The 12903-nt window shown below is 35.8% G+C and overlaps 1 protein-coding gene across 7 annotated transcripts in view; it reads left to right on the plus strand.

Moving 5' to 3' along the window:
* The window catches only part of CDH8 (cadherin 8), a 350895-nt gene that overhangs the window by 201264 nt on the left and 136728 nt on the right, over window positions 1-12903 (plus strand). For all 7 annotated transcript variants that reach the window (XM_079118021.1, XM_079118016.1, XM_079118019.1 and 4 more), the window contains one exon: window positions 2153-2406. In XM_079118021.1, the coding sequence (XP_078974147.1) occupies window positions 2153-2406 (254 nt within the window). The remainder of the gene's footprint in view (window positions 1-2152; window positions 2407-12903) is intronic.

The following is a 12903-nucleotide window of genomic DNA, read 5'->3' on the forward strand; positions in this document are numbered from 1 at the left end:
GAGTGGGATAACTGGGTCAAAAGGTGGGTCCATTTTATAAACTGAAACATTAGCTGTTTCCTATGTTTTTTTTTTTTTTTAAGCCACTGTTATTCATAAAATTGGAAGCATGTACTCTGTGCCTTGACACCTTGACACATGTATTTTACTTTGGAGAACAATGTGTAAGGAGTCATAGTTTACAATTCATGGTCCATCTAATTTATCTGATGACACTAGGATATATTTAGGTGCACCATAGTTATGTGAGCTAAGCATCTGGCCCTCCTTGCATGGAAGACTTCTGGTCTGTACTTATCACTGAAGCAAATCAGGGAACAAGGTGCAGGCGTTCCCACTTTTCCTTTCATGCACCAACAGTCCCTCTATGAGTGATTGCAGAAATTCTCTGGGCAATCCTGGGGAGAAGACCTGGGGACTTAGCAGAGGCTAAGGTTTGGGAGAGTAGGAGGGATGGAAAAATGGAAGATACTGAACAAAGAGTCTAATCTCTCAACTAGACTGGAGGAATAAAATGTTGAATGGCCTATAGTACAACACAATGACCACAGTTAATAATGATGTATTGTGTACTTCAAAATTGCCAGGTTTTTAATATTCTTCTCTCTCCCCACAAAACCTGAAAACAATTAGTGATGTGATAGATATGTTAATTAGTTTGAATGAACCTTTCCATTATATAAACATTAGGTCAAAACATAACATGGTATCCCATAACTGTACAGAATTATTGTCAATAAAAAATAAAATTTAAAAATTAACAATAGAATCTATTATATTGAACATTTTTTACAAAGACCTTGAAATTGAAAATTGTTACAGTAGGGATGATTGACAAATTGTGAATATGCTGATGCTGAATCATACATTCCTACATATATACTTGTGCCTAGTAATTTCAGAATCAACAGGGAAGTGAGTGTTTGCATTGTTTACTAGCAAATATTGGGGAAAAAAGGTAAATCCTATTAGATCTGAATTCAAATATAAAAATCAAAACAAAAATTTTAAGTAAGAATATATATTTAAGCTTGCATCAGAGTTCTGAAAGACTTCCCTGATGGTAGTTTGTGTTCCAGCTTCTTATTTTTTAAAAATCTGCATTGCAGATTTAAAGTTCTGTTTCTTATGAGAAATTGTTATGCAGACGTAACTATCTCCTTGAATCTTGACAGTCTTGCATTCTTGAAATCTGGAGTATTATAAGTTGCCAAGAATTGGGCTATAATGGTTCTGATGCAGACAGATCTCTGGTGTATTTAAAAGGACTAAATTCTTTTACCTCCCTGTATGTACTAGGTCAGTGACAAAAGTCTCTTGAACTGATAAGAAATGAAGTGTTAATATGTCAGAAATATTTTCAGTAATGGTAGAGTGAAGCAATTGCACATTTTTTAAGTGGTTGGTGGGTGCACACTCAAAGTTCTATTTATACTACACTCACTTTCTGTCTTTTAAATATAAACACAACTAGGCTTGTATCTGCCTAGATTTTTCTTTATATGCCCACCTGCTTCATAGCACACCACTTACAATAAAGACCTTTGCACAATGCCCTAAAAATAATAAACCTCACTTTAACTATATAATCAGTAGAGTAGTGATGCTTTGGAAATAAAATAAGGAAACACTCTTTGTGAGGATTAGTGCTAAATTATGCTTTAAAATGTCTCCTTGGACTAAACAATGATTATTTCTAGTTCTTTACATTTCACACACTGTTGCAGAATTGATAAAATATTCTTCCCAGATAGAGATTGTGTTGAATGCTGCCTTATCTCCTACCAGCAGAGGCCTGATTAACTGACTGATTAGTATGCAGGTCATGCTATCACCAGTAAAATTTTATTATGACTCTGAAGTGAAATTTTGATGGCAGAATTCATGACTGTGAATATTTTGCGAATTCCAAGTGAAATGAGCAAAACAAAACAAAACAATAGGAGATTAGATTCACTGAGCTTGTATAATAAACAGATATCAATAAATGCCTGTAAAATTTACAGGTTGAATCTGGAGGAATGGAGAGTGATCCCATTAAGACTCACAAATGGGCTTAAATGCACATAAGTTTCATCCATCAGCATTATACTCATTTGTTCTTGCTGCTGTGGTCATTAGTGAAGCATTCATCTTTGTCATTTCTTAACAGCCTCTGGACTTTGAGACCAAGAAATCCTATACTCTGAAGGTAGAGGCAGCCAATGTCCATATTGACCCGCGTTTCAGCAGCAGGGGGCCCTTTAAAGATACAGCAACGGTTAAAATTGTCGTGGAGGATGCAGATGAGCCTCCTGTCTTCTCTTCACCGACTTACCTCCTGGAAGTTCATGAAAATGCTGCTCTGAACTCTGTGATTGGGCAAGTGACTGCTCGTGACCCTGATATCACATCCAGTCCTATAAGGTATTTCTCTTTTAAATGAAATAGTGACTACTTCAAATGACAAGCAAATCATTACAAAATGTGACTGGGTACACATTCTGAGTGACTGCCTTTGAGTTTAGGATGATGTGACAAAGGAATTTCTGTCAACACATACTCTCCATGTGTGTCGGTGTGCATGTGTATATGGGTGTATATGCAAATTGAAGTGTGTGCCTACTAAGAGCTTCATAAGATGTCTGATACCAGAAATGTCAAAATTAATCAACCTATTCCAGTTCTTGGAAAACTTAATGAAAATGCAAAATCCCAAGTATTTTGCAGTGCATTCAGGTGAATCTTTTATATTTTTTGTTTTATTATGTTTAGCATTGCAAAAGCTCATTTGTCTTCTTCAACAGTTATAGTGAATTATATATTAGAATTTAGAGGCATGAAACTGCTTTGTCAACGCACTCAGAGGTTCCTATCTTATTTCTGTTTGGTGTTTGGCTTTGAAATTAGCTTCTTCTCAGTTCATGGGCATTTCTGTTTGGTCAGCATATCTTTTAGACAAAAATCTTTTTCTATCACTTTGAAATTGTCTTTTGTTTACATTTTTCCTGCTCAGAAACATTTTGCAGAATGAGAAATAATCATTTATTAAAGCTTTTCTGTCTTTATTTTAAAGAAATGAGGCTCAATCCTATTTTCTTTTTTCTGCTGAACTGTAAATATCTTTTCTCTTTTGCCAATCACCCAAATGACAGTACAGGTACTCAAGCTAAAAGCTTCCTTTCAAATACATACTAAAAAAATCTATATACTTTGTATGCTGGTCTCCAAGGATGAAGTGTCGGCTAATGATGTTTGAGTGTAAATTTCAAATATTGTCTTAATTTTATTGGATGGATGGAGGGAGAGAGAGAGAGAGAGAGAGAGAGAGAGAGACAGAGAGAGAGAGAGGATGAACCAGGTAGAAGAATAGGATTTTAAGGAATCATTCAATAAATCTATATGTTAGATATCAACACACACCCAACTTTCAATTTCTAAGTCACAAATATCTAGGATAGACTATTCTTCCAACTACTTTATTCAGGGGAACTCTAGACAATGAATTTTCTGGAAGTTTTATTTATTCACTTTTTAATAAATGTATTAAATTCTCATTACTCACAAAGGTCTAAATCCAAGAGGCTGAGAGAAAACCTGCAGATTAGTCAGTTTCCCCAATAACTTGAATTTTAACATAGGGGAAATATTTTAATATCCAGAATACTCTTTTAACACAAGAGTTTCAAATTTAGGATGATAAATTATAGTACATCCCACAGGGATTCAAATAAACTTCCTGAAGAAGAATGCATTCCCAGGGAAGATAAAACTGAGAAGATGAGGAAAGGCCCAGGGATCATTCTCAGGTTTAGAGGAATTCCACATACTGTAGACATAAACAGTGCCCCTTATTTGGCTAAGGGAATTGTATCTCTGAAGTGTCAAATATTAAGTGGAAAGGCAAGAAGTATTCAGAAAAACAAATTTACATGGGCATCTATTTTCTGAATCTCTAGTAAAGTTAAGAAATGACTTTATGATGGAATTCTTTTATGTAGAGGGACAGTGATATTTTTATACATGGGGATAGTGATATTTTAAATAAACGAATATGCCTTTTTTTTGTATTTCTATATTTTCTCTGAAAGGAACACAGAAAGAGGAAAAATTGTTACTCGTTTTACATCCATCTCCAAGCATGAGATAGACTCTAAAGGAAGTAAACAAGATTGGTTCAACTGAGAAATCAGTCTGGGGCTAGTTTTAGCCTTCAATTTGACAAGGTTTCTACTCTTGGCAGCGAGGAGCACATAAAGACTCAGGGAGATGCCAAGCCACAAGTCCTGAGGAATAATAGGGGTTCAGATATTGGGGTGATTACAGACACACTCCAAACATGGAGTCCATGGTTCCACTTATTCATGACCTGCTGTGCATAGGCATGTTCTTCATCAGTTAGAGGTGAGGTCTGAGGAGTTTTTCATGCCATGGTGAATTGGCAGAACTGGGTTAAAACCAGGCTCATAAAATCCCACATGCTTTTGCTTATTTAATGAATGATCTATCCATTCAATTGAAAAATAAATGGAGACTTACTGATCATAATTCCAGTACACAGGGAATCAAGCCATTATTCTTCTTGTACTTCCTTGTTACTACTACTTTTGCTATTGTCACTGTTTGGAGAGGGTTGTGTATAGAGGGAGCTAGAGGCTGGTCAGCAACAACCATCTGGCTTAGAAGTATTTCATTTTCAGACAAACTAAGTGAGATTTGAGACTGTGTTACCAGGAAGAGATGGACAGATAAAGTATAAATTGGTGACACAGACATATCTGTGCTTCTGATAGATGTCAGGCAAGTACTAGCTCCTAGACATCTATAGTTTCATACAAAGAAGGGATGTTGCTGTTTCAAAGCATTTACAATGGTCTTTGATGTGACAGTCAGATGGTGCTCCCCATGCAGTCCTGATATGAGGTGGACTGACTCCATGACATGAGAACATAGCAATTGCCAGCTGCACTTTTCAGCATCTGTTCTGTGTTGCTAAAACCCCTTCCCCAATGGTTGCTGAACAGAGAGCAGCTTTCCCCTGTCTATGCACAACTGGTTAATTTCTGTAGAAAATCAAATTTCCTGACTAGCCAGAGCAATGCATAGTTCCTTATGAGCCTAGCAGATGGATTGACAGCTATTTATCCTTTTAAAACACAACTAGAAGACACAGATATTCAGAGAAATGTAGGGTAACAGGTATACATTATTTTCTCTTTAGGATTATTATATTTCATGTGCTCACAAGAACATATTTATGTTTTACGATAGTATTTGCTTTTCCATCCAGCAAGACAGAGGTATTTACTGTGGGTAACTGCCCTGATATAACATACAGCCATTTACAGGTTGGTCAGCTTCTATGAGATTCTTCTGAGAGCGCATTGTCTAGTTAGAAATATCATACATTTTAGAATTCATGCACCTGTCTCTATATCTGTATCTGTATCTGTATGTCTGTAAATTCCCTTCCAGGGAAAAATGGACAGTGACATAAAGCAAAATCCATTGTCTTATCTTTACCCTACACAAGAACATTAATTAAGTATTTGCTTATTTCTGCAATTCTATATGCCTCTGAGTAATATAGAATAAAGTTGTTTAAATTATTTTAAAAATGATGCATTTTAGCTTAGGCAGAGTTTCACACTGTATCACGTGTGCTTTCCCATCAGACTGTTCATCCCTGGAATTCTCTGAGGTTCCGTTTCCTCATTGATATGGGATTATAACATCTTTCTCACGGGATTACTGAAACGATTAAATGAAGCTATTAAATAATGTGTTGTAGCTATTAGAATTACCAGTTAATAAAAGGTAAACCACCAACAACTTTACATTTTAAATGTAAATTAAAAACCTCATGCTCATTTTAGCCAAGAATTGTTCTACTAAAAGTGGCTAACTGTATAAAGAATGATCTATTTTTTTGTTAAGCTCTCTGCTAACTAGTATAATAATTAATATTATTTAATCTAATGTGTCCCTGCTACTGATGTAAATATTGTTAACCAATGAATTCTTAATATGTGTCAGGGACTGTACTAATATACTAAGTTTATTCTCTAACTCCTCTCTGAGATATTATGTATAGCCATACCCCCATTTAAAAAATGAGGAAACTGAGGATAGAAATTATCTTGCTCAATGTTACACAAATGGTTAAGAGTGGATCTGGATGTGGGAGTCAGCTTTCTGTCACTGTGACAAAGTACCTGATAAAATCAACTTAAAATAGGAAAGGTTCATCTGGTCTCCTGGTCTCAGAGGTTTTGGTCACATTGTTCTGTGCCTATGGTGGCAAAGTACATTATGGCAGAAGGGTATGACTGAAGAGGTTGGTCACCTCATGGTATTCAGGAAGCAAAAAGAGAGATACCAGAAGTGACCATGGTCTCAATATCCCTTAAAGGGCCTGCTCCAATGACCTAACTTAGCATGAGTCCCTACCTTCTAAATGTTCTACCACTTTCCAATAGTGACTAAGGCTGATGAGCAAATCTTTAACACAAGAACTTTGGGGAACACTCCAAACCAAATTCTAGAACTGATTTTTCTTAAATTTATTTTCTGTAACACAATGTTTTTCTCTACCTGTATGACACAGTTCCTTTCTTTTCCCCTCATCTTTGTAATACCATCTTGTCTACACACCTTATTATTGTTTCAAAGGAATAATGTATTTGAATAATAAACGTCATTCTCTAAATAGCCTCATCAAATCCAGCATACATAACAGAAAAGAAGAAAAATAAATCAGTTCTGCAGAGTTAACTAAATATGGCTGTGTATTCCTTGCTCATCTGTCCAGCTACTTTGGACAGGTTGTTACTATTGGCCGTGAATCATATTATGATCTAGAAGTTTAATGCAGAAACCATGGTATTTTCATTTGATGAATCAGGTATAGTTCTATTTATTATGTATTATTCCCTGCAGACACTGGAAAATGGTTAGGATGATTTCAGTTTTTTTGGAAAAGAAATCTGAAGCTATTAATGGAAAATTTGCCTGTGCATGGAGATAAAGCAGAGGGATGTGAAGGCAAGGTTTAAATCCAAGCTTCTTATTACCATTAACCACTAATATGTTGCCTTCTCTACTAGTTTATAGAATCTTGAGTGAGAGTAGGATAAAGACAGCTGATATTTACTGAGCCCATACTTTGTGACAGACATGTGAAAATAATGTTCTCTGCAACAAATTATTTATATTTCAGTTAAAAATTTCAAGCACAGAGTAGGTTTTAAAAATAAATTGAGGCTTTCATGCAAATTACTATGGCACTTTAGCCCCCTTAATATATTTATTTCAAGCATGTTTTGGTATCACCATGGTTGAGATTGCATCTGGCTGTTTATAAGGTGGTCACTTCCTATTTCTTTCAGAAAATTCACCTTAAATAAGATTAAATGAGTTGTTTAAATAAAGTAGGAAAGGAAGACAGTCATTTAGAAATCAAAACAAGAGGTTGACATATGATTGTGGTGGCCACAGTATTCTGTTGTCCTGGTCCCTCTCAAGTGTAAGTGCCCACTCAACACAAGAGCCTTGCATCATTTCTCTCTGCCTGGTATTCTGGCATTTTTATAATTCATCTGAGTTACCAGGCTGACTGTTAATGAACTGTTTTCATGAAAACACTCCTTGTAGTCATGATTTCCAATGAAGCTACAGTTGAAATTTTTCCTATTACATACAACTTAATGTTAATTTGGGCTGAAGGCTTTGCATTGATTAATTTCTTCCACAGTCTAAAAATAATTTATGTTTTTGGCAAGGACTGTATGTGTGTGTGTGTGTGTGTGTGTGTGTGTGTGTGTGTGTAAGAACACTTAGAATCTGAGATTTACTCCCTTAAAGGATTTCACGTGCCCAATAGAGTATTATTACCTATAGGCACAATGTTGTCAACAGATGTCTAGAAATTATTCACTTTGTCAACTAAAACTCTACTTGTTAGTTGGCAATCCCCCATGTCCCCTCTCACTCCTGACTGATATCAGTCTTCTTTCTGATTCTCTGACTGCTTTAGGTACATCATATAGGTGGAATCTTCACTTTACACAACGTACCCAATGCTCAGCCATATCGGGGCATATTGCAGGATTTCTTTCTTTTGTTCAGGTGGAATAATATTCCACTGTATCTACAGTCCACATTTTATTTATCCCCTTATCAGTTAACAGACATTTAATTTGATTCCACACTCCAGCTGTGGTAAATAACATTTCATGAACATGGGAGTGCTAACATCTTTTGAAGATCCTGATTTCAGTCCATTTAAATAAGTGCCCAGAAATTGGATTGCCAGATCCTGTTTTTAATTGTTTGAGGAGCCTCCATGTTGTTCTCAAAGCAACTGCATCAATTTAAAAAATAATTACAAATAGCAATATACAAGGAGTTTAGGACACTGGTATTTTTCATAATGAAAACTCCCAATTCAAAAATATCAACTCTTCCAATATTATTTCAAATAACTCACTACACATAATTCAACTAGCATTCTAGAATTAATTCATAAACAATGCCATATATTACCATAGTCATTCATTCATTCATGTTAATTCATTTATTCATTCATTCCTATTTTAATTTATATATTCAGTTGGACAAGTTGAACCACAATTATCCAGGTAATCTTTATAATCACACAGGCTTTGCTTTCCTGGTCTTATTCCATAATAAGGAGGCTGGATGAATGCACATGGGAAACCCAAGCCCTTCACAGTTCCATCTAACTACCTTTAATACATGAAAATGATATGAATATAATGAAGGGGTGTGTGTGTGTGTGTAAAGGTATAATATATATATATATACATATATATACACACACATATATATATATACACACACACCTTTAATATATGAAAATGATATATTATGGAGCTTTTGAGTCACATGGAGGGAAAGGTTTACTAATTAAATTTGAATAAAAATAGCCACAAATTTCCAATATATTAAAATGGAACTATCTCACACTATAGAGAAACTGATATGAATATGGAGGTTGGACTGTGTTTCTATCTTCTCTGATTCTGCATTCTCTCTCCCCTCATTTCCTTCTCTCTCCTTCTCAATACTATCCTTTGGGTAGACAGAGATTCCTTTTTCTCCTTGGATGAATGATAAATAATATGCAGGGGCCTTAGAATTCTGGGACTTGTGGAACTGGGGTAATATTATTTATTAAAGGCGTTAGAGCAACCACTGGAGCAATTAGAGGCAAAAAGCTGAAAACTTGTAGATGGAATTTTTGATTCTCAAAGTGCATGCGAGAAAATGTTAAAATGGTTTCTTTAGGCATAATAACAAAAGCTAGAATGAAATTAAGCAGTGAGAAAGAAACAGTTGGAGTTCGGTGAAATATAATAACTGATTCATAACTAAGGGGTTTATTTTATTATGTGTGGCTCTAAATAGCATCTTCACTTGCAGTTGACTCAGAATTGTATCTTCCTATAAATTTTCCATATAGAGACTGCAAACCAGTGTTTAGCAAAACATTTTTTATCATATAAAAGTGCATTTATTCCTGCTAAATTTGAAAAATAGATATACACTGCCTTTCTCCAAGGGCAGCATTTCCCCAACACTGCTATAAGAAACACTATTGGGGCTAAAGATATGGTGTCTCGATCAGTTTGAACTCTTTTCTCTGCTCTAGGACCTCCCCAGGAAGTTAATTTTCTAAGGTGCAGTGCACTAAGAAGAAGAGAATGTGAGCAGTGCCTTTAGACAATCAACTCCTATTTTGCTTTGCAGGACATCTCGAGCACAGAGAGGGCTGTGCTTTTGTCAGGGTGACACTCTGGCTCCTATGCTGATCTGTGCTGTAGATTCTGATGCATTCAACATCAGAAATAAAATCACATTTGATCTTAGCAAACTTTATCTTTTGGTAAAAACCACATTTTTTATTGGTGTATTATTGTTGTACAAATTGATGGGATTTGCTGTTACATATTTGTACATGAACACAATATAACAATATAATTTGGCCAATATCACTCCCCAGCATTTCCCACCTCCTTTCCTGCCTTCCAGCCTTTGGACCCTTTCCTCTACTGATCTCTCTCTGATTTTTAGGAGATTCACCCCCACCTTATTTTTTGTTTTCCTCTCTTGCTTCTACATATGAGAGAAAATACACAACTCTTAACCTTCTGTGTTGACTTTTTATACTTGACAAGATGGTCTCCAGTTTGATCCATTTTCCTGCAAATGCCACAATTTCATTTTTCTTTATGCCTGGAATGGAACTTCATTATATATATCACATTTTTTTCATCCATCCATCCATCCATTGATAGACACCGAGGCTGGTTCCATAGTTTGGCTATTGTGAATTGTACTGCTATAAACATGGGTATTGATGTATCACTGTAGTGTGATGACTGTAGTTCTTCAGAGTAAATACCAAGAAGTGGTATAGCCTAGTCATATGGTGATTCCATGCCTAGTCTTTTGAGGGGCCTCCATACTGATTTCCATAGTAGTTATATGAACTTACAGTCCCATCAACAGTGCAAAAGTGTTCCTGTTCCTTCACATCCTCTCTAGCATTTATTATTATTGGTGTTCTTGTTGGCAGCCATTGTGAATGGAATGAAATGCAATATCAGCATATTTTTTAATTGGTTCTTTTTAGATATGCATGATAGTAGAATCCATTTTTATATAATTATACAACCATGAAATATATCTTATTCTAGTTAGGATCCCATGCTTATGGATGTACATGATGGTGGAATTCACTGTGTTGTTTCATATTATGTACATGGGAAAATTGTGTCAGACTCATTCCACTGTCTTTCCTTTTCCTGTGGCTCCTCCCTTGCCTCCGTTCCCCATTGCCTAATCTACTGAACTTCTCTTCTTCCCTTCACCTCTCTTTATCGTGGGTTAGCTTCAACTTACCAGAGGAAACATTTGACCTTTGGCTTTTGGGTACTGGCTTATTTCACTTAACTTGATAGTCTGCAGATCCATAAAGAATGACTTTATGACATTTGACAGCAAATGGACAGATCTGGAGCCTATCAGTGTAGTTTTGATTTGCATTTCCCAAATTGCTAACAATGTTCAACATTTTTTTCATGTATTTGTTGACCATCTGTATTTCTTCTTTTGAGAAGTCTCTGATCAGTTAACTTGCCCCTTTATTAATTGGACAAATAACCCAATTAATAAATGGGTGAATGAACAGTACCTCTTTTAAAGGCTATATAAATTCCTTCTTTATCTTTCCTTCCCAAAGAGCACACTGAAGGATCTAGTGCTATTAGTTAATAATCTGACTACATTTATATACACTCTGGGATCAGCTTGTGGAAGAAATCTTGACTGCTTGCTTTTTAAAATTGAAACACAACCATCCTCATTCTTTAATGCCTTACAGGTCTAGAGTTGAGTAGGTGTGACAGAGACAATGTGATGGGCAAAACCTAAAATACTTAATTTATAACAAGTTTGTCAACCCCTACGCTAAACTAATGGAAATGCGGATTTCCATCAGTAATTTGACAAGTTTCCTCCCATGTCTAAAGTTTTACTCAAACTCTATCAAGATCCTTAAAATAATTTTTGAAACTTTAGCAGTCAAATAAATTCTTTGTATTAAAATACAGCTACATGTGATGGGAAGTGATAGTCTTCACAGGTGCCTGAGAACCTTAGTAACCATCTGACCCTTGAAGGCTCATACTTAATGTTAAGTATGGCAACCAAATCTGGCTTCTCTATTTAACTCTGGGGAAAATCCTCATAACTACCATACAGGCTGCAAAGGGGTATCCTAACAAATATTGTGATGTTTACTTGCTTTGACAGGGGAATTTACCTTTTTCTTTCATGGATTTATGATAAAACCCTGTTTCCTTACCTGTGTCTTCCCTTCTACAGACCTCAGTGATAGCTGTTATATGGGGGTTTGGGGACTGAAGCTAGAGACAGCCTTAACCAAATCCTAGTTTGTAAATTTCCAAGCCTTGGCAAATTCTCTGATTTCAGTAACATTTCTCTCATTTCTATATCTGAAAGCATGAGATGGCTTGAAACCAAATCTCACTTAGAATGTATTTACTGTAGTATGTATGTTAAACTCTAACGTGTATTATCCAGTATGAGAGTAGGTGTTCAACAAGGGATACTGAAAATATTTTGTAGACGTTTGTTCACGCATGTTAGGTCTGAGACTGTAATATACATCCCATTTATACTTTGTTACCTTAACCGGGTTATACATATTTGTATTCCCATTAAACACATGTGTTACAGTTGTTCTTTCTAGAAGCAGATGTTGATAAGGGATCAGAACCTAGTTAAACAAGGAGAGAGAAGCAGAATGGGTAGAGGGAAGAGCCAGGCTATGATGCAGCCCCAGCAGATCTTGACCCAACCGAGTGGGTATTTTTGAAATGAGTATTGCCCATCAGACGATTCCTGAATTATGTAAAAATGAGATCCTTCATACTTCCATTTGCTCAGTTTCCATATGGGGAAATGGTCTCCCTACAACTGAGGTAGACACCAAGCAGTGGATTGCTGGAGGCTGCCTACAGACCACATATGTCCAGCATCTTTCCTTAAAGGGAATTAGAGAGCCCTTGTGCATCTCCATCATGGATAGGTACACAGAAGAATTCTAACAGTGAAATAATTTGATAAATTCACATTGCTAGTTGTCTAGATCCCATAGGTTGCCACTACATTGGTCAGCAGATGATGTCTTCTCCTAGGGAAATATATTTTTGTTACACACTTTCATAAGCAAACACCAAAGTGGTAAATCAAATTGTCTGAAATGTTTTCAGTGTGGTGTGGAATGGTAAACCTATTAATTATCAATAGCTGTAAAGATTAACTAAGTATTAGTAAAATATTTAAAGTAAGATATAAGATGGTAAAAATAGCATT

The sequence above is a fragment of the Sciurus vulgaris genome (assembly GCF_902686455.1).
Source record: "Sciurus vulgaris genome assembly, chromosome: 17".
NCBI lineage: Eukaryota > Metazoa > Chordata > Mammalia > Rodentia > Sciuridae > Sciurus > Sciurus vulgaris.